The 25,537-nt window shown below is 42.8% G+C and overlaps 1 protein-coding gene across 5 annotated transcripts in view; it reads right to left on the bottom strand.

Moving 5' to 3' along the window:
• The window catches only part of LOC147437790 (uncharacterized), a 78,548-nt gene that overhangs the window by 34,799 nt on the left and 18,212 nt on the right, over positions 1 to 25,537 (bottom strand). For 3 of the 5 annotated variants that reach the window (XR_015184905.1, XM_086487254.1, XM_086487251.1), the window contains exons 2-9: positions 23,574 to 23,815; positions 23,376 to 23,436; positions 23,212 to 23,293; positions 22,919 to 22,976; positions 22,760 to 22,838; positions 22,549 to 22,679; positions 11,808 to 11,933; positions 11,654 to 11,747 (exon numbers count right to left, since the gene is read on the bottom strand). Coding sequence is in view for 4 of the 5 variants with exons in the window: in XM_086487254.1 (XP_086343380.1) it covers positions 11,654 to 11,747; positions 11,808 to 11,933; positions 22,549 to 22,679; positions 22,760 to 22,838; positions 22,919 to 22,976; positions 23,212 to 23,293; positions 23,376 to 23,436; positions 23,574 to 23,815 (873 nt within the window). In the remaining variant the exon portion in view is untranslated. The remainder of the gene's footprint in view (positions 1 to 11,653; positions 11,748 to 11,807; positions 11,934 to 22,548; positions 22,680 to 22,759; positions 22,839 to 22,918; positions 22,977 to 23,211; positions 23,294 to 23,375; positions 23,437 to 23,573; positions 23,816 to 25,537) is intronic. The other 2 variants (XM_086487252.1, XM_086487253.1) reach the window with 2 other exon arrangements.

The raw sequence follows: 25,537 nt of genomic DNA, 5'->3' as shown, positions 1-25,537 counted from the left end.
CATTTTGGCCTCTTGAATACGTTAATATATCATTTCATTTCTCTCCTGTGGCAATCAACTTCAAAATTTGAAGCATTGACAGGAGTCTCTCTCTCTCTCTCTCTCTCTCTCTCTCTCTCTCTCTCTCTCTCTCTCTCTCTCTCTCTCTCTCTCTCTCTCTCTCTATACGTGTCTCCGTCTCAATGTTCGGGAAAAGTGTACCTCAACTTAGCCTCGAGCCCGTTGAAAAATCAAAACAGCCAGTCGAAAGGAGAGAAAGAAGGAGAAAATATGCTTGAAAAATGCCAATTGTTTTGAAACATCAAATGATCTCCTCTTTAAAATTCCTAAGATTGGGGTAAAACCCCTTGCCTCCCCCACCTAAACTCCACCAAAACTGGGAGAATTAGGATTTGTGTGCAAGGTTCATTGTGCGAACGCTCAGCTAGTAATTGGAGGGGTTAACCATGCCCTATCTGTCTATTGGGGTTTGAGTACCCTATAAACGTGCAAAACGCCCCTAATATAACATTTCATCTCTCCAATTTGAAGCATTAATAGAATCGCTCGCTCTCTGTCTCGCTTGCTCTCTGCGACGGCCACACCTTTTGCGTGATTATCCCGCCCCCTACGCCTAACCATCTCTATCACACACACACACACACCATTTGTGCCTCGACAGTCGCCGGCAGTGTTTGGGAAAAATCATTTTTCCAAACATACAAAATTCCTTTCCTTGAATTTTCCATGAGGAAATTTTAGAAAATTAGGTTATTTTTTCGGGATTTTGCACTATTTTTCTCTATTTTGGAGCGGAATTTCTCCTTTTCTCCTTGCTCTTAAACGGCATTTTTTATATTGAAAACGACACGATATTAAGCCAAGACACATTTTTCACCGAACACTGGTCGCCGCCAAAAAACTCTCTCTCTCTCTCTCTCTCTCTCTCTCTCTCTCTCTCTGTGTGTGTGTGTGTGTGTGTGTGTGCGCGCGCGCGCGCGCGTGTGTGTGTGTGTGTGTGTGTGTGTGTGTGTGTGTGTGTGTGTGTGTGTGTGTGTGTGTGTGTGTGTGTGTGTGTGTGTGTGTGTGTGTGTGTGTGTGTGTGTGTGTGTGTGCGCGCGTGTGTCACACTCGCTGCCTTGTCCAACGGTGCCTACAAAGGAAATTAGGGTGTAAAATAATGAAGCAATTCACCTCCAAAGCCTACATAATCAACTCAAATTCTAGTTTTAGCATCTTGTATTGTTAGACAATCAGTCTTCTTATGTAAGCTACAACCAGGGGTATTTTGGTAATTTTGGTAAATTAACAAGGCATTTTGGGAATGTTTGACAAAATATTAGGAGTATTTTGGGAATTTATGAAATTTGAGGGGTATTTTGGGAATTTCCACAAATTACCCTCATTCTGCAGCGCATTGGCAGCGGGGAGAGAGAGAGAGAGAGAGAGAGAGAGAGAGAGAGAGAGAGAGAGAGAGAGGAAATTTAAGAAACTTAGATTATTTTTTCAAGATTTTTCTTTATTTTGGAGCAGAATTTCCTCGTTTTCTCCTTGCTCTCAAACGGCATTTTTGATATATATATATATATATTATTACCCGGTCATTTTGCACATGCCAGATATCCACAGGATATTCACATTTTTGTACATGGATCTGTCACATAGGCCAGTTTTCTTTGGCCTTTTGAAGACGTAAATAAAATCTTTCTTTCTTTCTTCTTTCTCTTGTATCACACTATTGCCTTGTCTAACGGTGCCTACAAAGGAAATTAGGTCTAAAATAATGAAGCAACTCATCTCCAAGGCCTACATAATCAACTCGAATTCTAGTTTTTAGCGTCTTGTACTGTTTGACAATCAATCTTCTTATGTAAGCTACAACTGGGGGTCTTTTGGGAATTTTGGAAATTTACACGGCATTCTCGGAATGTTTGACAAAATATTGGGAGTATTTTGGGAATTTATGAAATTTGAGGGGTATTTTGGGAATTTCCACAAATTACCGACGTGCTGGCAACGAGAGAGAGAGAGAGAGAGAGAGAGAGAGAGAGAGAGAGAGAGAGAGAGAGAGAGAGAGAGAGAGAGAGAGAGAGAGAGAGAGTTGGGAATTTCCACAAATTACCCTTTTGCAGCACGTTGGCGGCGAGGGGGTGAGAGAGAGAGAGAGAGAGAGAGAGAGACTCCTTCTGTAGCGCCCTGGCCCCTATTGAATGGCGTAGACATGGTCTTTGTCAGTGAGCATTAACGCACACGGAGTCGGATGGTGCAGTCAACGTCTCTCTCTCTCATTCTCAGTTCGCACGCTTGTCGCTGTCTAGACTTGCTTGCAGGGCACACTCGCCTGAGCAAGGAGATAATGCCATGTGGCAAGAGGGAGGGGGGATCCTTTTATTATAGTATAGATACTGCCATACGCTTTTCTTCAATTCCTCAAGTTTTGTGAAGCATACTGATCTATTTCCTGTCAATCCAAGAAAACCTGTGGAAAGATATTATATTCTTCGTACCACTGCACTCTCACTTTACAATGGTACTTTGCCAAAACCCCTCATTTCCCTATGATCTTTAACTCCCTGGTTGCCTTTGGAAGAGGATTCTCACGAAGGCTATCAAGATTTCTCTCATGATTCACACACACACAGAGAAATTGGACAGCTTTCTTAGCATCCTTACTCTTTATCCTTGCGTAGGCCGATCTATCACCTTTGTCTCCATCCACACTCTATGGCTACCCTAAGATGGGTGAATAAGTTGACATCTCTTGCACAAAGAAATTTTGCTCATCCTTTACATCACCTATAGCCACCTTGACATTAGGACAAGCTCCATATAGATCCCTTGAGGAGTTGTTTGCAGCTCTTATCATCCATCCATGATCTGTGTCAATTGGTCACTTCCTCTTCATGTAGATACTTTTGGACATGAGAATGATTTCAAAGCCATGATAATGCTCATCTAGATCTCCCACTTTGACCAATGTTTTTGTGGTGGCTCTTGCTCAATGGCTCCTTGCATAAAATGACTCCCGTGTATAGCATCCTCAGCATCCATAAAGCGAACATGTTTTCTATTCCCAGAGGAATGATAGCATCCTACCATGCTTTCGGCATGGTCATTGTCATGTATCTGTATTCCTTGTACCTTTGAAGTATCCCCTTTACCCAATGCATGCCTCTTCCTCTTGACATGATTTCTTTATGAAACTCTCGCTTTGCAATTCCAAGAACTTCACCCAATGTAAACTCACTTTGCTATTCAAAATTCTCTCTTCCAATACCTTCTTCACATTCGTAGCAGCCTCCATATCTGATTGCAACTTATATGCAAGCAAGAATCTTTGCTTTGCTCTTTGTCTACTCTTGCTTCCTCTCAGATGATATATCCTTCATGGGCACTTCAGGTAGTGGAACCTGTTGCGATGAAGCCTCCCTAGGAGGAATAGTATCTCTACTTTCCCACTCTGGTAGCCCTTTGAAGTCCCTTCATCTCCATTTTCTCATTTGCGCTTATCTTCTACGATAGCTTCATGATTTGGGCATTAAGCAATGTATGCATGAACTGACAAAGTATCCACTGGATCATTCCATCATGTTGTTTCACGAATACAATCTCCAAATTTATGCAGTAGATCTATTCCACAGTATTTGGCCATAACTCATCTGATACATGCACATCATTGCTTAGATCTTTATTCGACACATGCTCAATCTTCATCCCATAGGTTGTTGCCTTAACCCTAGCAATAGCTTGGCTTGTGGCCATTTTCTGTCCCCACTTTGAACTGTTGCTTCTTTTTGCACACCTACCACATGGAGCTCCAGCAAAACCCCACCGCAAGATCACACCGCCGGCTTTGATCGCAACAAATCCCGTCGCTTTCCGACCCTTCCAAGCCCTCGAACGACGAGACCTAAATTGGGTAAAAATCATCTACTCCTCCACAACAGTAGCCCTCCGACTTTGTCTGGATGTATCTTTGCATCGCGAACTCCAATTGAGATAACGTAACTTCCAATGGACCTCACATGTTGCATAGCACTCTAGCAAACCTTGGCGAGGTTGACAAAATCCCTGAAGGCACACCTACCGAGGGCGGTCAAACTAACACACAACTTGCCCTCGGTAAAACTTCAACCAAATATAACCTGATCGTTTGAACTTTGATTGCCGATCCGGGAAGACAGACATGTACCGTAAATCGAGCACTTCAAGCCCATGCACCAATATCCTCCCCCCACCATCCATCTGCAGCTGTCCAATCTGGCAAGGATATGCAAACCACTTTAAACTTCAATCTACCATAACTTGCACTCCGTAGCTCCGTTTGATGAGCCGCCTGGACCAGCTTGGAGAGCACATTGAGGACCACCTTTGGTACTTCCATTTCTGCAATTGGAGCACTTTGTCCAGCCATCTTTGATAGGCACCTTGGCAAGGCATATTGGTCCAAAAACCACACTTGCCATTGACCTTGGTATCTGCTTTGTCGCCTCGGCATATACCTGCAAGCACACATAGCTATGCCTTGCACACTTCATAGCATTGACAAACTTTAGTTGCACCAACGTTGAGTTGGGGCATACGTAGGTTGTAAATCAAAGGCTTCAAGGTAAAGCTGGATTACATTTGGTGACTCTTAACAATTCACTCTTCCATCCATTTTGCATCCATAGGTGAATAGTTCTTGAACTTCACCAAATAACGATGAACAAATTTTCCCTTGACTTTTCTCTCCTTATGTGCCAAAATCTGCTCAGGTAACAAGATCTCATCAAGTTCCTCAACTTGTGGTGATCTTCATCTTGCATATCTTCAGGCACACCACCGACAAAGGGTCTTAAAAGACTCACGTGAAACACATTTCAAATCATCCTAAGTGTCGGGAGATTTCACCCTATTAAAACATTATTTATCTTATCAAGTACTTGAAAAGGCCCATAGTAAAGCATATTGAGCTTCGGTTACAACCTTTCCTTTCACTTCATCTTCTTTAATATGGCCTTTTCAAACCGTAGAAGAACCAGGTCCCAATCACCAAATGAAAACATCGGGGGTGACGATCAACAACCCTTTTCTGCTTTGCCTAAGTCTTCTCTAAGGCAAGCTTAATTTTCTTATACATTTCATCCATACTTTCAACAAATTGATCTACTTCGAAAATCATGTCGTGCAAAATGAGAGAAACCTTTTTGCCACATTTATAAGACCAAATGGCATCACTAGAAACTCATATAGACCAAACGTCTTTCTAAACACATCTTTTGGCCTGATACGAATGTGATGGTATCCACTCTTATGATCTGTGCTCCCCATCCTACGCACTGCCCCCCTCCCTCCCACTCGCATTGTCCTTGCCCTGCCCCCCCCGGGTGCATGCACAACCTCTTCGTTCCCGCCCGCTGCCTCTCCCCTTTTCGCTCCCGCCCGCTACCCACCCCTCCATATCTGGCACTAAACCACATGTGGGTTTGTGTTTTGTCCTCTTTGTCCTCTAAGTCAATTAGCCTCTTCCTCTGTGGACAATCTGCACCAAAATGACCACGCTGCTCTCAAATAAAGCATTTATTCTCATCTGTTAAAGCCTTCTTCTCTTCGAACGACCTGTGCACAAAAGGCTTCTTCTTTTGTTTCTTAGCTTGTCCTCCAAAAGTCTCGGTTGAGTCCTTAGCTTTCTCTACCTTTTCTGACCTCTAGGACACTTCAAGGGTCTCTTTTGCAAAGGGCTTCTTTGCTAAATTTTTCTTTGGCTGGCCCCCCTTTCACATTGCCCTGGAATTTATTGTCCTCTCCCTTCAACAAGGCATGACCAATGTTGGCAACTTCCATAAGCTGAGTAAGGATGGCCACTCTATTCTTTGTACAGTAGTTTCTGACCTTTAGACAGCCCACAACAATACTTCTCAATCTGCTATGTCAACGGCACGAACCTGTAGGAAGTTATTGAAAGCAACGCTTTACAAAACTTCCAATTGTTGTACTCCTCTAAGCTTTTGCAAGTTGCCGCATCAAGTTGGTCCAAACATTGCTTCAAATTCATTTCAGAGCCATTCAAATGCAAACATTTGCTTTAAGTAAACCCATGTGATGGGTGCCTGTCCTTGAATCAACAAAGTCGTCCACCATGAACACGCATTTTCTTTCAAGAAAGTGACAGCTTTCCTGACCTTGGAGGCCTTTGTAAAATTCCCCCCTACATAAGCAGTATCAACCAGTTGGAGAAAGGTAAGAGCCTTCGTCTTATCCTCAAATCCACTGAAAGTATCAAACTTCACAATTACACCACCTTCTTTGTATGGTTTTGGCTTTTACAACACTCACAAATTATCCTAGGGAAGTGTCTGCCACAAGGGTACAATGGTAGGGATCATATGTGCCCCTTGGCCGTTAACATTTTGGTTCCTTGGTGCCATATTTGCCTGCTCGTCAAAAAAACTATCTATACCAAAAGCGGCTTGTGGCACCTTAGATTACATTGAAACCCTAGCTATAAGCCTATATTACCATACAAGGGGTTTGGCATTATGCCTTGTACACCCCAGAAGACTATTCCTAGCATGTACTACTGGTTTCTAGGCGCATAAACAGTCATGCTTTGAAACACAGATCCACCCCCAAAATACCCAAGATGTACCGTGAGTGCTGGAAAAACCTAATGCATAGCTTGAAAATTAATTCCCTATCCATTTAATCCAACATTTGGACTCTTAAAGGTGGCTGGTTGGATTGGTATAGCTTGTGGATTAGCCACCTGTTTGTGGACAGAAAGAGTTTGTCTTGGAGCCCCAATTGACTTCGCAACATGGGAACACTCCCTGCCCTACTGAGACGCATAAGGGACCTCCCCTTGAGTCTCAACAAGCTCTACTACATGAGAAAGTTTCCTTGTCTACTGTGACATTGGTGGAACTTGCAGAAATCCCATAAACCGAGGGTTCTGCACCAACCGAGTAAACACATTCACAACAACACCAATTGCATCCTCGTCTAGTTGCCTAGTCATAAACCCTTAAACTTGTGGAGCATTCACATCAATGAAAGATACAAACAGTGCTGGCCGTCAACTCTTATCAACCTGAAACACTAGATGAACAGCCTATTTGTCCTATGAAAAGGATCCCTCTTCCCTGGTGTCATTCGTACTGTCAACCATAGTGTAATTCCAAGTTCCTATGCTTTGTGTCTTCGCCGAAAACCAACCAACGCTCACTTCTTGAGAAAGAAGTGATTCTATATTGGCGACAAAACCATGAAACTAGCCCGTAGACTCACTAAAGGGCGGTAGACTTTGGCTTTCACCCGATCTTTACGCTGTTTAACTTTACGACACAAAGGAAGTTCACGAATAAACCTATCACTAGAATTCAACGCTTCAAAAACAAATCACGCCTTGGCAGCTAGAGTGCTCCCAAGTAGACAATGACACCGCATTGGCCCCAAAGGCTGACGCCCCTTTCGGTATTTCTTTATTGTAATTAAATTTTGGAGAAAACCTGTAAACTCCTACGTGCTGTCCCACTTTTAACGGACTGAAAATGGCCTACTCTAGCCCAATTTCAGTAACATAATGATTGTAAAAGGCTTCATAGACAAAATCCCCATGCACTAGGTGACTTCCCGCGCGCAATAGAGCACTTTGACAAACCTAACGAGAGGATACAGCTCGCTGAAATCTCTGTTTTTCACCTCTAAAATGCACCCGAACACCTGTTTCGCAATTCCCTAGCTTCCACGATGCTCCAGGGGCATTTTGGCATCAAAAGGGTTGAAACCCTAAACCTGCAAAAAATTACACCCAGCTGTAATTCCCCGTTTGGCTCCATTTCGCATGCCAGTCACAACCGTAGCAAGCCCTCAAGTTCCCGCACCTGTAGGGCTACTTGCCCTTTGATTTGGACGAGATTTCTCACGAGAAATCTCTCTGAATCAATTTGTACCTGCTGAGGATTAACAGTCAGTTCATCCCGCTACCTATGCAAGAGGCTCTTGCCTCGGCAATCGCACATAAACCCACATAGTTGTACATACAGATGAATAGCGCTTAAGCCAGGAATCACGATTCTATATTCAAAACAAGAGAGAGGTGCAAGAGAGCGGAATCATCGTGCTACATGGAACAAGGTTTCCATTATAGCTGTAATCATGCACCCACTACTCACAGATACTGTAGGCTTAAAATAAAGGAGAAGGCAGCCCAGATCAGCCCCAAATCAATTTGGGCGCCCCCTTGCAGTTGAGGTGCCTTGCAGTTTTGCTCTAGAGCTGCCAAGCGCCTGCCCAGTTTGCTCTTTAGAGTTAATTTCCTAGTGCCCACCAACATATAAAGTGTCGCGTGGGGCCTAAATGACTTTGAACTGAGCCTAGCCACCCTTTTACTACTCGGATTCAAATGCCAATCGGCCCAATCAACTAATGGCGACGTGGCCTTCATTGCTGCAAGTGAAACTCTCGGCCATCAATCGTTTCACACTAGCCATACAATGTCCGGCCATTTGGACTTCAACAAGACGGTCCCAAAAATTAAATAAAAATCGGGTGAAAGAAACCAACGACTAAAGTTAGTGGTTGTCATAGCCTCGTGACAGAACCAGTCAAGGATTTGAAGCCTGGCTTCTTACCGTATTGAATTGCTCCTCTTGGTCCATTGGAACAATCTCATCCCACGAAATAGTATTCAGAAAAATTGGTTTACCGAGGAGGTAACTAGGCCAAAAGCTAGATGGCCATGTCCTCTGAACCAATAAGCTGTCCCATATCAAATATCTCCTTCTGAAGCTCCTGCATCATGTTGACGTGATCCCTCATGGATGAGTTTTTCACATCCAAGGTCCTCAACTACACCTCTAAGGCTATCCACTTCATTGGAGAGACTCGATCATAAAGTGAAGAAAGCCGATCCCAAATCGACTTTGCGTTCTTCATCAATTGGATGTGACTGACGACTGATGGTGTACTACTGAGGATTAGGAAAGACTGGATTCGAGCATTGACACGCTCCAATAACTTTGCTCTTGCAGGATCCTTTGGCTTTTGCTTGTCACAAAGCCTTCAAGCTCGTAAGAGTTTAAGACGGCCATCATGGTCGCTTTCCAAATGGCATAGTTATCGCCATTCAATTACCAATCCGAGGGAAAATTAGGGAGGGTAGGTATCTTGATTGGTTGATCACCTACGCCGGAGTAGAACTGGGATCAATCTTCCCACTCCTCGTTGACGGGTGGTTAACCGTGAGCAAATTTCCTCTCGGGAATGGGTAGCCAACAGATCTCCGATCTATCGCAACAAATCTCCTCGTAGACGAACTCCTATCACGTACCACCCCCCCGAACGGGCACGGGTAGCAATCAAAAAGTGCATGCATGCACGCAAGTAGGGGCTCATGCGGAGGGGAAGTGGAGCCCTAGAGAGAGGGAGCGGTATCGCTGGCAAAAATGTTGGAGAGAGAGAGAGCGCACACACAAAACGCTAGAGAGAGGGTGTGCCCAAAACGTTGGAAACTCTACTCACTTTTACAACAAGCCAAAAGTTAGGGGGAGGGGGGGGGCGGGGGGGGGGGGGGGGGGGGGGGGGGGCTGCATATATAGGGCAATAGCAAAATTGCCCTACCGTGCATAAAACCCCATGATCCTAATAAATGGCCAAAATGCTAATAAATGTGTAAATTCACTAAAAATGACCTGCAACACATATTTAGTAGCAGAAATGCAGAATACTCGAGACGCATGCCAGCTTGTCAGGTGGGCAACGCTAGAGAGAGGGTGTGCCCAAAACGTTGGAAGCTCTACTCACTTATACAACAAGTACGGGGGGGGGGGGGGGGGGGGGGGGGGAGGGAGGGGGGGCTGCTGCATATATAGGGCAATAGCAAAAATGCCCTACCCTACATAAAACCCCATGATCCTAATAAATGGCCAAAACGCTAATAAATGTGTAAATTCACTGAAAATGACCTGCAACACATATTTAGTAGCAGAAATGCAGAATACTCGAGACGCATGCCAGATTGTCAGGTGGGCAACACCATGGAGTGCATCGTCAAGAAAAGATACGTCTACTTGAGATACTGCCAGGCACAGCCACAAAACAATCCCCCCCATCCCCCCCCTCCTTATCTGCTCCTGGGAGATACTAGAGCCACCACCAGACAAGACACTTGACACTTTGATGACTCGTCGACCTCTTTTCTCACCCAATTCCTCACCACTTCACTCTACCCAGTTGCACAGCCACCAATTCAACGTTGACCTCTACCGTCACTACATTCTACCATTATGTCAGCTCCTTAATGTCTTTGATTCCCAAGCTGATCTCCTCTCCTTTTTTTTCCCTTCTCGGCTTCTATCTTCAGGACAAAGAGAGACCTTGCAAATATGCAAGTAATATTGGTATGGGTAAAAAACATTGTAGACAAACTTGCGCTCAAAATATGAGCTCAAAAACATTATATTACCATCAAAAGGCTAAAATTTTATTATCCAGATTCCTACGATGTTAAAATACTCTTCTTCTGGGAAAGGGGGGGGGGGGGGGGGGGGGGGGGGCTAATAAAAAGAGGAAATTGGTATAACCTTTCTATCACCCAAGTGTGGTAGATTGGTTATGCCGGTCCTGAGTTCAACTCTCCTCGTCAAATAGATCTTTAAGGTCTCTTGGGATAGTTTCCTACGACATTAAAATACTCTTCTTCTTCTTCTTCTAAAAGCAAGGCAGGTTTCAAACTTGAACTTATATATACAGTCAAATTCTATATATATATATATATATATATATATATATATATATATATATATATATATATAAAATATACACACATATATGTACATTTTCATGACCCTTGCCCTGTGCCAAAATGAGAGGGCCCTAAAAAATGTTGAATGCCGGAGTAGTTCAAATTTAAGGCTTGTTGTCGACGATGCACGCTGTCAACGACAGTGACAGCCGTATTGTCGTCATCGTCGATGTGCCACCACCCTAATTGTTGTTTTCATGCCACTGGGATTGGCACGTGTCAAACACATGTGTCAAGCCCACATTTTTGAGAGAGACTATGGGCTCATTTTCATCTTTTTTTGCAGGTGTTCCGCAAGCAGTGCACAAGGGAAAGCATATTGGATTTGTCCACCTCTAAATATCATGGGAAAAAGGTGCATACAATGACATATATCTCTCACCTAGAAGGAGAAAAGCTAAGTCTAAAGTAAAAGGCTAAAAGCTAAGTCTAAAGTAAAAGGCTAATAGCTGCCCACCTCAATAGTCAAACATAGCTGAGATAATAATAATTCTTGATCTAAATAAGCCATATTTGTGAGAAGGAGACCTCACTACACCTACATAGGTGCCACCACCCAACAGAGTCCCAATTTTCTAAGCAACTCGCAATAGTGCATTAATCTGAGTGCTAAAAGCTATCCCACTTTCGTAAGTTTGTCAATATAGTGCCTTGCAATAACTACAATCTGTTCAGAATGTCATTCCTGAAGTATAACTTTAAAAAAAACATGCTTTAGAATTGTCGAAATCCCAACATCATACTCACCATCTTGTGTTGAATAAGTGGAATAGCTTGATTATCAAAGACGACCAACTATACACTTCAATGTGTAAAAATGGTTACAAACCAAGAAAAGAAATAAACTTCAAGTAGACATAAAACAATTCAATTAGAGTGCAATTTTACCATTCCCTGAGAACGGTCCCCACCAACCAGAGCTACTCCGATGAACATGTTTTGCCAAAGCCCGTCCACCACTAGTTAATTTAGTACCTACAACCTTCAAAAAAAGTTTGGATTGCAACACTTATTTATCAATGCATACGAATCATATACTCACATCAGTTTTATTGGCTTCTAGAAAAGATGCCAACAGCAAAGATCTTGAGGGAGGTAATGCTTCTGTGATGCTTCCTATTGTGGATCGAAAGCCCAACAATGCTTTTACACCTTCTATACTCAACACCTACAAATAAACATTCTGTTACAAAAACAAAGGGAATTTACTTTTGTGGATAAGTTCACCTTAAGTTTTATTGAAATCTCCATGTTTAATTTGAATTCCACATTAATAGCTTTTCGTACTGAAAGCTATGGTGGGATTTAATTGGGAAGGTTCCTCTCACTTGCTTACAAGCAGCATTGCCTTGCAATTTTCCACAATCAGGAAATTGGTTTTGAAAGCAACTTATGATTCGCCCACTTTAAAGAGCAAGATAAGCTAGTGTTGTGTTGTCTGCTACATTATACCTCAATCACTAAACCGTCACAATATAATAAACTTTTATGTGAGGACGACTTCTATATCAGGATTAACACACTTTCTTGCAGCTTTTATACCTTTCAGGGTGTCACTTAACAGAGGGCTAGTGCACACTTCAGTGGACCACCGATAACCCCTTTACATAAACTCTTCAGTCCCCCCTCCTTCCCTGTGTTATGAATGGAGGATATATCCACAAGAGAAGCTCTACATCTATACACCTGTATAACTCCAACAGCCCTTGTCTACAACAATCAGCTCTGCACCTCCTTATCTTTGCCTCACTAGCCTTCTCTTTCTCTTATCTCAGTCTCGCCTCCTCTTTCTCTGAACCTCCTTGTATTTTCCTCTCTCCTTCTAGCCTTCTCTTTTCAGATCTCCACCTAATCCACTACCTGTTTCTTTCTAATATTTTGCAAACAATGACACTCTGCTGTTAAATGACAGCCTTTCACCACTCTTGTCGTAGAATGAGCTATGATAGTCGCACTATGCCTCAAAAATTACTGGTACGATGACAAGAGATTGTAGAGAGAGGTGGCAACAAGGGGCGCCACACACCGACAGGCACAGATTATTTTCCAATGCCTTGTGAGATGAAAGAAGAGAGCATGTTTAGCTCAGCTTGAGGTGTTGTACAAGCTATTCTTGAGTCGGGATTCTAGAGAGGCATGGAGATCATTTCGAGAGCAGTGACCCCCCACACCCATTAATTCTGCGGACACATGGAGATAATATGCAACAAGTCTCTATATAGTGCCAGCTCAGCCTCCCCTACCATTAAAACCAATGTCTCAACCCAGAACTTCCACCTCCTTCACCGTCAGTATGATACGTGATGCCATTGAGAGACTACACATAGGTGGATCACATGATCACCATGGTCTAGTTACCAACATTTGTCACGCCCGAGATACATTGGCACCTATGTTGGCGCACATGTTTAACGGAGCCATATGCGAAGGCTTTCCTCAGAGCCACAGCATTAATGCTATTGTGCCAATACTGAAGACAGGGGATCCTATGCTCCCTAGTAACTATCGTACCATCACATGCGCCAAGCTTTACACTTCTCTGATTGAGCATGAGTTGTTGGGCACAAAGAGAGGGTGTATGAGCACAAGGATAGGTTGGATTTAGGAAAGGATTCTCTGCGCTTGACCGTCTACTTACACTTTGAGCTATCATTGAGGGGATTCGAGCACATGGGCGGGCGTCCTATAGATTGTTGCTTTGTGGATTTCTACAAAGCTTTTGATACGATACCAATGCATAGATTGTATGATTTGGATGCTCCAATTGAGATTACATGGGGTATCTTGGCAAATCATGAGACAATGGCAGGTAGAGTGCATCCAGAGAGCTTTACGATCGTTGGACTCCACTCTCTCCTATATTTATCAATTTATATATTGACGAGGTTTCAAATTATACTGACAGAGGGGGAGATAGAGGTGCACAATTATGAGGCACTTGGAGACCCTTGTTTCTCACTAGAGAGGCTACACAGACGTTTGGCTACATTATGGACCTATGCACAAAATAGAGATTTGCTCCCATCGTATGCAGGGCAGTGTGGTATAGATGCGTCAGTCAAAGCGGTCGAGACATACTTTCATTCGCCTTCTTTGAGGAGAGATGTGGATGCCTTTGTGCGAGCATGCGTGATTTGCCAGAAGTTCAAGTTTGACAGGCAAAAGGCACCAGGGTTGTTACAACCACTGCCTATTCTAGATAAGCCATGGGAAAGTATTGATATGGATTTTATCTTGATCTTCCAAGAACGCCGACAAGGAATGATGGTATATGCACCATTATTTACAGGTTTAGCAAACAGGTCCACTTTATTTCAATAAAGAAGAAAATAAAATCTGATCAGATGGCACGGTTGTTCATGTACAATGTGTTTTTAAGTACCATGGTATGCCACAGTCTATTGTTAGTGATCGTGACCCTCGTATGACGAGCCTGTTTTGGAGAGGCTTGTTTAAAAACATGGGCAATATGCTCAAGTTTTCTTCCTCATTTCATCCACAAATTAATGGACAGTCAAACGAGGCTAGTTCTAGCGTCTTAGATCTGTTGAAATGCTATGTGTCAAATAATAAGGGCGAGTGGAAACAATATTTACCTATGCTTGAGTATGCATACAACAATGCAATGCATTCGTCAATAGGCAAGGCACCCTTTGAGATTGTTGAAGGTGGTAAAAAGGTTCCTCCCATTTTGCACACAAAGGACAAGATTTATGAAGCAGATTCATATGTAGAGAACATGGATGAAATGTATACGTAAATCAAGCTGAAGACTCAGGCAAAGCAGAAAAGGGTTGTTGATCATCACCAACGTGAATTGTTGTTTTCACCAAGTGATTGGATTCTATTGCGGTTTGAAAATGCAAGGTTAAAGAAGATGAAGGGCAAGGAACGATTGTTTCCGACGCTCAGCATGCGTTACTATGGGCCTTTTCAAGTACTTGACAAGATCAAGGATGTTGCTTATAGGCTGCAGTTGCCTGATACTTGGAAGATTCATAATGCGTTTCACGTGAGTCTTCTACATCCTTTGCGGCGATGTGCCAGAAGATATGCCATATGAAGATCGACCAAAAGTTGAGAAACTTGATGAGATCTTGGTACTTGAGCAGATTTTGGCACATAAGGAAAGAAAAGCTAAGAGAGACACGTTGCGAGACGCTATTAGGTGAAGTTCAAGAACTATCCACCTATGGATGCAAAGTGGATGGAAGAGAATGAACTTCTGGAATCACCAATGTATTGCAATTTTACCTTGAGGCCTTTGGGTTACAACCTACGTATGGCCCAACTGAACGAGTTCAAAAGAGGGGTAATGATGGAGCTATCACATCATATGTACATGCAGATTCAGTGCAATAGAACTGCGCATCGCTCTATAAGTGTTAAAGGTACAATGCTCACTTCTATGATAGATGGAAATACCAAAAAAGTGAAGGTTCCATCAAGTCATTTGTGTCTATGTTGAGGACTTTCTTGAGGATACATGTGATGTCATAAAATATAATATCTAACTTTACCAAATGATTTTCTCATATTAAATTGATCACTTAATATGGGAAGATAAAAGGGGAACAAGAGTTAAGATATATATATATGTGCTTCTATACTTATCTCAACAAGGGACCAAAAGGAGAAATGGTTTCATCTCAATAGGGGTCCAAAAGGAGACGGTCTACCAAAGAGCAATGTGCAATAAGTGCTTCTAGATTTACCTCAGCAAAGGACCAAGAGGAAAAATGGTTAGGGGTCGAAAAGGAGGTAGTCTATCAAAGAGCAACGTGCATCTAATGGAGCTTAAAAGACCTTAGGGTTAGCTTCATTAAAGACCTCCAAAAGTTAGTGTTAAAAAGTCATTTGACCTTACGCAAACTAGGGCTAACCTCGAGGTGGAAATCATGAGGTGTTAAGATGCTTGGTTGTGGGAACCTTGCCCAAAGCTTGAGGTGATTTTTATGCTTAAAAGGCTAAGGTTTTTGAAATGTTAAATTCAAATATAAATTCTCAAGAGACATGAACATTTCCATGCTTGATTGATTAAGGCTTGAAGTATTCAATTCAAAACAAATACTTAAGAAGCATAAAAGACACATGCTTGCTTGATTGACTAAGTCCTTGAAGTATTCAATTCAACCAAATGACTTAATAAGCATAAAAGACACATGTTCAAACGATCCTCCACATGTGGCCCTCATGATGTGCTTGAATGCTATTGGATAGGTTTTAAAGGGATCCAGTGAGACTTTAAATACACAAAAATAAATAATTAAGTTCTTTCTCTCAAAGAGGAAAAAGAGGACACATATCCCAATGAAATAATAAAATAATACGAGAGAGAGAGAGAGAGAGGTGTGGACCAAGCATGAGAGGGGGGTATACTCTCCCACACACACACACACACATTCTCCATTGTGTGGAGTGCAAAGTGCAAGAGCTCCATCTCCTTCTCCAAACTTGTGGAGAGGTGGAGAGCCTACACCAACACTCTTGGCTATGGAATGCAAATCCAACCAAGAGCCATGCTTCAATGCTTAAGCTTGTCATCTTCTTCATCTTCATTACTATGATATTATGCTATGCTAAGCAAGAAGAGTGATGATAAGTGAGAAACTATTTCTTTCTCCTACGGAATGTTTCTTCTTCCTCTTCCCTACCCTCATTCCCCACTAGCCCTCTCCCACCTTCGAAGGTGTTTGAGGCCTTGGGACTAAGGCTTGGGATAGTTAATGCTTTTTGCAAAGTTTATGTTAAGCTTGTGATGCATGAAGCTTTCCATCTTCATAGCATCACCAAGGTCACAAGGAACACAAAGATTGTATTGTAACAAAGCCTCTCTTGATGAGAGAATCTATAATACAAATGCCTTTTGGAAGGGGGACCAGCTTTTAGTAAATCCGATCCTCAACTATTGTCATGTTCTCTAATACTCTCTCTCTTGCAAAAGTATTGTTCATGCCAAGTTATTAATTAAGTGCTATGTTCATGTTGCTACCATCAATTAAGTTCACCCTCTATGTTCTCAAAGTAGTCTCATAAAAATGCTTGCTCTAATTCTCTTAATTCCGCTATTCTCAAAGTTCATAGGCCATTTCCATTACATGTGATGATAAAGGGTGCTAACCACACTAAATCATCTATGACATGTATATTTGGCATGCAATCGAGGACATTTACGATTTCAAGAGGGGGGTATATCACAAGGCTGTGACAACCACTAACCTTAGTTATTGGTTTCTTTCCCTTGATTTTTGTTTGATTTTGGGACCCTCTTTTTGAAGTCACAAATGGTCGGACATTGTATGGCCAGTGTGAAACGGCCAACAGCTGAGAGTTTCACCCGCAGCAATAAAGGCCAAGTTGCCACTAGCTGGTCGGGCCAATCGGCACTAGAATCCAAGCAGTAAAAGGATGGCTAGGCTCAATTCATAGTCATTTAGGTCCCACGCGACACTTTATAAGTTGGTGGGTACTAGGAAATTAACTCAAAAGAGGCAAACTGGTGGCTCTAGGGCAAGATATCTCAGCTGAGGGCACCCAAATTTGAGAGAGGGGGCTGATTTTACTTATTATGAGCCTACTCTGTGTGTGAGTAGTGGGTGTAGGTGATCACAGATTTAATGCAAAGCTTGCCTTCTCCCCTACTCTATGTAGCACGAGGATTTTTCTCTCGTGCACACCTCTCCCCTTTTGAATACAGAATCATGATGCCTAGGTTAAGGGCTATTCATCTGCATGTACAGTTGTGCAGATTCATGCTCGAGCACCAAGGCAAGAGTCTCTTGCACAAGTATTGGATTAGCTAGCGGCTAATCCCCCGTAGGTACAGGTTGTTTCACAGAGATTTCACACCAGAAATCTCATCCGAATCAAAGGCCAAGTAGCCCTTCAGATGCGAGAGCTTGAGGGCTCGCTACAGATGCAACCGGCACACGAAACGGAGCCCAAAATAGGCCTGCTGTGTATTTTTGCAGGTTTAGGGTTTTTACCCTTTTTGACCCCTAATAGTCCCAGGAGCTTCGGGGAAGCTAAGGGATCGCCATACAGGTGTTTTGGTGCATTTTCGGGGCTGAAAACAGAGGATTCAGCGGGTTGTAATTTCTCGCCAAGTTTGGGAGAGTGCTCTAATGCGCCGGAAAAGTCACCTTTTGCATGGGGACTTTTTTTGTGAAGCCTCCTACTCTGGTTATGCTGCCAAAATTGGGCTAGAGTAGGCCATTTTCAGCCCAATAAAAGTGGAACAGCTCGTAAGAATTTTACAAGTGTCTCTCCAAAGTTTAAATTGAATAAACAATACCGAAAGGGGGGCCAACACAGTGTCATTGTCTGCTTGGAAGCACTTTAGCTACCAAGCCGTGTTTTGTTGAAGTGTAATTTCCAAACACAGGTTTATTCGTGAAGTTCCTTTGTGTTGTTTAGTTTAAGTAAAGTTATCAGTGCAAAGATCGGGTGAAAGCTAAAGTCTACCGCCCTTTAGCGAGTCTACAGGCCGGTTTTACTAGGTCATCATTAAGCTAGAATGGCCTTTAATTACAGCTAGCCATGCGGAGAGACTCTAGATGTTGGTATGCAAAATGTCGGTCTGGTTTCAGTTTGCATGGCTATTCTATAATCAAATTGCCACCCTTTTAGAACTCCTTGAACGCAACATCATTCACACTCACACGTTAGGAGATGAAAACGATTATCAACAAGATTTCACACAAAACGATTCCTAGTTGTTCAGTGCCATCCAAACGATATCTTTGTACTGCTCGAGCGTGCAACGTCCCTATTGGGTGGGTGCATTAGTTTAGTCTGCTTTCTTTCCATGGCAGGGCTGCGTTTTTTTCTCGTGGGATCCGTGCCGCTTCTTACTGTCGTTTTTATGCCGATGCATTTCCTAACGATATGTAAACAAGGCATTTCGGGTCCCTTGTAATGTGTGTGTGTGTGTGTGTGTGTGTGTGTGTGTGTGTGTGTGTAGGGTTTGCGGTGTTCTTCACCTGGGTCAGATTTTGGACTCAATGGGCCATCTGGCACCATAGGAACTCCTTAATGTTCCAAGGCACTTCTGTTGACCCCTTTCCCTATTTCAAATTATCTCTTGGTCAAGCGCTGCAGTTTGCCTATGACGCTGGAGACATCACTTTTGATACTTACAGGATTTACTTTGACTGTTTCTAGCCTTCGGAGCCTCATAGTGCTCCGCTTTTTGTATCTTTTTCTTTTCGTGGGTTTTCCTCGCTTTGAGGTTTCCCACTTGTAATTAATCAAAGCAGATTTACGAAAAAAGAAAAAGTAAGTGTGTGTGTGTGTGTGTGTGTGTGTGTGAGAGAGAGAGAGAGAGAGAGAGAGGCTTCAAGGAAGAGGGAAGAGGGAAAGGCTTCAATCAAATTTTGAATTTGGTTTTGCAAGTGAGTTGATCTTTGAAAAGAGTCAGAAACTAACTTATGCAACTTAACCAGATGCTTTTCAAGCAAATGCAATACGTTGAGGAACTTCAGGTTTAGATTTTGTTTGATTAGGAATTGTTACAGAAGGAGCAATAAAGATCTTACTATCTTCGGAGATAATAAAATCTTTTCCATTCATCATACAAAACTGAATGGTATATGCAGAGGATGATGCCAAAGTGTTTCCCATGATTCTTAGACATTGTCTATAGAAAATTTTATTGTCAGACTCAAATGTTTCTAAGTGCTAACAGTCTTCAATGCTCTAGGTTTAGCGAAAGACTTATGCATAGAAGAAGATGCGAATGGCTTCTTTGAAAAAATTACATAATTGGAAGAATCTAAATTATCTATACAAAGGACTCTACTTACTAATTAGAGTAGGTTGTATGTCAACTGCCCAATTTTCTGGCAGTTTAACCTCGAACCAATCAATCTGATCACATCGTAACATCTATGAATGATCAAATGAGCGTATGATAATACTTTTTTCTTTATGATCCTTTTCACAACCATTTGAATTGAGCTACTGCATACTCTTCATAGCAAGTGGGATACTTCAACCGACTCCTCCAGGGTAGCAACGCAACGTAGATGTGCCTTTCATCACACATGGGCGAGATTGTCAGTTCTTTTACCCTTCAGGATCCTTTTTTCATTGGATGCTTATTTAGCTTCATAAATTGCTAGTAAGCCAAAGTTTGCTGCTCTAGCTAAGACAAAGAAAGAAAACTCTACATTAAGAGTAAAATGCTTTAGTCGCAGCCAACAATTTTAATTGCAAACGTTAAGGCTTCATCAAAGTAGGGGTCATATAGTGACACGTTGAAGTTCGGTCTTATTTGCAGGTAGACTCGACCGTCTACAAGGTTTGTTTCAATTCCGCCAAGGAATTGATCTTGCAGGTTTCTATGTCTTGTGTCTAAAATCATTATGAGACATGAAACTGCCAATCCAACTCTGAAGAGAGGATTTACTCCTATGTGTACACATCCAAGATATACAAAGTGATAGCCTTTTTTGATGGCTTCAACTTTGTCATGTTGGAGGATCTTAATGAACGCACTACTCGAGCTTTGACGCCACATTGAATTGCGAGCCCAAGAGATGACTGGTCTTTGAGAGCAGCTAAGAGCCTTTCTGGATTGGCAGCCTAATGTCACATCTACTATCCACCCTCAGCACCTGCAGCGGTATTTTACTTATCCGATCTGTCTAATCTGACTTCTAAGTGTGCTGAACATCATTGTCCCTGTCAACCGCGTAGGTCGTTTTACATATTCACTTCAGTAGCTGTTGCTTTCATGTTAGTATTCTAGAAGATTTATTTTTTCAGACTCACAGAGAAGGTGATTGGTTTAGTGGCACGCAACCGTCAGGTGGTTACACTATCATGTTACAGTAAGATGCTATAGTCCAGTGTTCATTGGTTCGATTGGCTTATGTGGCTGAATCTGTTGGGTTTGGACAATGAGAGGCGTTCCAATGGACCCTAAGGAACAGGACCATAGACAGTTGAAAAGATGTTCTACTGGACCAAGGAGCCGTACTGCTTTAAGGGGAGTAAGAGTTGGGATGGTGCTCCATTCTCAAATCTGAACCATGGCTTCCAGCTGACAACATATCCTTATCCAGTGCATCCAATCAGTACATCTAGGGGCCTGCCTGAGTATCTTGTTGTGTCTAAGGCTACAGAGTCTCATTGCACATCCACTCTCCACAGTTGAGCCTCGATACCCCCCATGTATCTAGACTATACAATCTCAGTCTCATTGCACATCCATCATGCCCAATTAAGCCTCAAGACCCCCCATGCATTGCAATCAATGGCCCATAATATTGAGCCTGAGTGCAGTTCAAGCCAGTCACCTTGTATCCCGTACGTTTGGATGATTTATTGAGGTCTACAACTCATCATCATTGCATCTGAATACTTATGTGCTCGTGTTGTGACTTATCCTTTGTGATGCTTCTATATGTTGATAATATCTTGCCTATGTCCTGTGAATGAGACTTCTTGCATATTATACAGAGGCAACCCACTGCAAGAAAAGCACATAGAGACATATCAACCACACTGTCACGTGACACATTCCAACCCTATGTGTCCGTGGACAAGCTACACCACAACAGGGTTCAGTCAGTCCGATCAAGTTAGATTAGCAGTGATCTGACACTTTTGTGAGTCTATTCGTGGACCGTGCATGCCCAGTCACTTAGCATAGATGCATATCCTCCGGTTACACACAGCATGATCATCGGAATTCCCATCAGAATCCATTAGCATCAGTTAGGGGAATTTTCCAGTGCATTTAGCCTATTTTCCTATTTATTGGTATTTTCACTTATTATTTTTAAGTGACTTTCCAACAAAAGTAGGTAGGGCAATTTTGCTATGTTAATATATAAGCAAACCCAAGTTAGCACTTTCTGACAGAAGAGGCAGCAGGAGCTTCCCGCTCAACAGGCAACTTCTCAGCAGTACCCCCTCAGCCACCTAGCGTTTTTTAATCTTCACCCATCCCTTGGCGTTTTTGCATCTACACCCCAACCCTGGCGTTTCCTTCCACAACAGGCCTTCGCCATCGACAGCAGCACCCTAGCGACTGCAGAATCACATGGTCGCCAGCAGATCCAGCATTGCCAGCGTTTTTCCCAGATCTGCCCTAGCGTTTTTGCGACAGGTCGGCGTTTTTGCTTTCAACCTTCATCTACAGCAAATACACAGCAAATTCAGCCTTATACACAGTAGCAGAACCACCCCAATCCGGTTGCAGATGTTCTCCCATTTTCAACCATAAAAACACAGCCAAAACAGCCATTTTCAGCCACCGAAACAGCCCCGAAAATCAGCAGATAGAAGATCCCAGATTTCAACCATCAAGTCGTCGTCGTCATCACCGTCGTCGTCATCGGCATAGTCCCATTGCATCAATCCATTGCATTCGCATTGTACACGTTTGTGCAATCAAAGTAGACGCGAGAGTGGGGCCTTCGGAGGAGGGTTTTACAACCTCTCAGGTGTCGTATCTCTTTTCTTTCCTTCTCTCAGTCTCATTCACTTGCACGCACAAGATCCACTCACTTTGTTCGTGATCATAGCACTCTCCATAAGACGGAAAGCTCTCTCTTTCCCTAAGAACTAAAAGGAACCTTGAGCAATAAAGATCACTAATCTTGAGAAAATACAACATTCATTCCGCTGCACCTAACACACACCTACGTCATTTTTTTAAATTCCCATGCCCTAATAATGTCAACAAGAGCTAATCCACTGCATGAAAAAATAGTGAAAAACATAACACTGAAATTCTCCTGTCCCTTACTTAGGGCATTTGAAAACCAACGGACCTCTAGTATCTGCTCCATTATTTTCAGCGGTTGAATATTTTCAGCCATACAGTGTAGATGCATTGCTGGTACAGAAACATCCATTTCCTCCTTGCAGAGGTCTCTAGCCAAGAGCATCCCCGATTTCACAGCTGCAATTCAGAAATTTATTATTGTCCTGTTCATGCCCTTAAAATATTAACTAGACTGGCAGAAATAAGCATGCCCTTACCTTTGGTACCATCCTCGTCATGCAAAACAAGTGTGACGAGTTTTCTTGTGGACTTAATCGACATGTAAGAGTGTTCCAACTGACAATCCATGTCAACAAATGGTTTACAAAATCACACCTTGTACAGCTACAGCTCAACAGAAGTAGAGCATAATTTACCTGAGCCTCATAAAGGAGAACATTGTTCAGTAGAACTAAGTTCCCATCGAGGAGGCTGCTGAAATCCCACACAATACCCTCAGAATAAGAAATAGAATCACATTTGATAATCCTACTTATGCTTCAAAATTTTCGTTCAGTTTCGATCAAAGTATCCAGTTCAGCAATGCATAATCATGTTCAAGCTACTATACAGTCCTGATCAATATAGTTTGATACTAAAAGATCCACTTCAAGCATGCTATTTCCATAAAGCAAGTATGCTGATGAATTGTACAAAGTGTGTGAAGCACCTGCTTTGAGCCTTTATCCTTGATCCATCCTTGGTGATAAAAGATTCCTCTAGTACTCTGTACGTGGTGTCTGGCAACATTTCTGCATTGATAAAAAGCTGGCCTTAAGAGAAAGTATACTGCACTAAAATAGCGAAGGCCAAAAATAATACGCAGTGTATAACCTCTTAGGTCTGCGAAAAGAGATTCTTGCACTTGAAGATGGAGCTTCACTTGCTGCATCAACTGGAAACTAAGAAGATTAATCATGATAGCTCCCGCTCCATACATGCATGCACAGACACAACATATACATGCACGCACACAAGGAGACATGGTTGCTAAGTTCTAACAAAGCAAAGAGTGGTTATTTCCAGACATACCTCTTGCAATGTTGCTAGTAGTTGTGGAATCTTCTCAGACCAAATATTTAATTTATCCTCCAGATGATCTTCTCCTGATAAACCAGAAACATATTCTACTGCCCTTGGAAAGACAGCGCTGGACATCCATTCGCCTAAAGTAAAGGCTAAATGCTTGAACAAAGGGTGTATCGGCACACCTTGCTTCCTTGACAATGCAGCTTCTGCGGCACAGAAAACAGCAAATGGAATAAAAAAGAAACCTGCAGAAAATATACAAAAAGACTTGAAAATGCAGAAGGCAGGCACCTCCAAGTGCAAACAAGCTTCCATTTTTCATGCAACAAAGAGAGACAATGAGAAGAAGGGAAGGGGGCCACGCACGGAGAGGGGGAGGGGGGGGGTCCTCTAGCCTGCATTGTTTTTTCAAGAAAACTGGGCTTTTCCTTTTTGTATTTTGGAAAAAGAACAAAATATTTCAATTAGCAGGTTCAAGACGGTCAAGAATACCCATACTTAGTGGTATTGCTCAGGGTATTCAACAAGTGACAGCATTCTATGCTAGCTGTTTCAACATGTGTGTGCTCTGGCCTACATTGTTGTTTCAATTAAACCGGGCTTCTCCCTTACGCATTCTGGAAAAAAGAACAAAATTTTTCAATTAGCAGGTTCAAGACGATCAAGAATACCCACACTTATTGGTATTGCTCAGGGTATTCAACCTTCAACCGTTTACAACATTCAAGACCTGTTCCTTCACAGGAGAGATTCATATCGGCCGCAATCCGGAATTGGTCCTCATGAGTTCCAAGCTCTAGTAAGCCTCTCTATTGGCGGGGAATCCCAATGGGTCACCAATATCAGAACAAATCTCCTCCGTTTGTCGGCGAACGGGCCTCAAATGCACCACGTGCAAGCAATGCAATGCAGTAGAGGAAGGGGGGGTGCAGGAGATACAACGCTACAGAGAGAAATAGAGATCACATGTCACATGCAGAGCCAATTTTCCCCTTCTTCCTAGATAGGAGTGACTAGAATCCTAAGAGGATTAGTACCAATAATTTTGTGAGCCTGTTCACCAGACCTGCATGTCCAGACGAGTCCATTAGATTAGGTTTTCTAGTTTTGGAACCCTCTTGCATAAATGGAATTCTTCTTCGCCTCTCATGCTCATCACCTCCAAGCGAAGTATCCATTCCGCTTCGAGTGATGACCATCCATTGAACTCGTGGGTTCTTGTGGTTCTTGGGGTCTTGGGTTCTTAAGTTCACGAGGAACTTGGGTTCTAGGGGTTCTTGAGGGTCTTGAGGTTCTTGAGGTTCTTGAGGGTTTTCTTTCGCTTGCAAACCGCGTTTGAGAAGGATCTTCTCTTCACACGAGTTCTACTCCTTTCCGCGGGCGCACCCCTTGGCGGCCTTGTGCTCACACCAAGGTTGCTTTTTCCCACCTCACGTCGATTGGCCGGCCGCTAAGTGCACAGTCCGCTCTCAATGAGTGAAAAGAGACACAAGGGGAGACTGAACAAGCATTTCTTTCTTGGGATTCCTGTCACTCTTCAAAAACACGATTAGGAATCGACACGCCCAAGCGAACTTGGGTTCGTGCGACGCAACAAGCAAAAAAAAATTATGTGGTTCTTGTGGTTCTTTCCTTGAGTGATACAGAACACTGCCAAAGCTCTGATACCAATGTTGAGTGCAGCGGAATGAATGTTTGCGCTTTGGTCAAGATGAGTGCTCCAAACTGTGCTCAAGGTTCCTTTTGTTCTTATGGAAGGGAGAGCCTTCCGTTCTTAATGAGAGAATGCTATGATCACAAACAAAGTAAATGGACACTGTGCATGCAAGTGTATGAGATTGAGAGATAGAGAGAGAAGAGAGATACGACACCAGAGACGACGTAAAACCCTCCTCCGAAGGCCCCACTCTCTTTGGCGAGAGTGGTCAACTTATGATTGCACAATCTGTACAAATGGAATGCATGAG

This window comes from Adiantum capillus-veneris, chromosome 17 (assembly GCF_014529385.1).
Source record: "Adiantum capillus-veneris isolate H3 chromosome 17, ASM1452938v2, whole genome shotgun sequence".
NCBI classification, from domain to species: Eukaryota; Viridiplantae; Streptophyta; class Polypodiopsida; order Polypodiales; family Pteridaceae; genus Adiantum; species Adiantum capillus-veneris.
The sequence above is the reverse complement of the archived record's forward strand: the minus strand, read 5'-3'. Positions and strand labels throughout refer to the sequence as shown.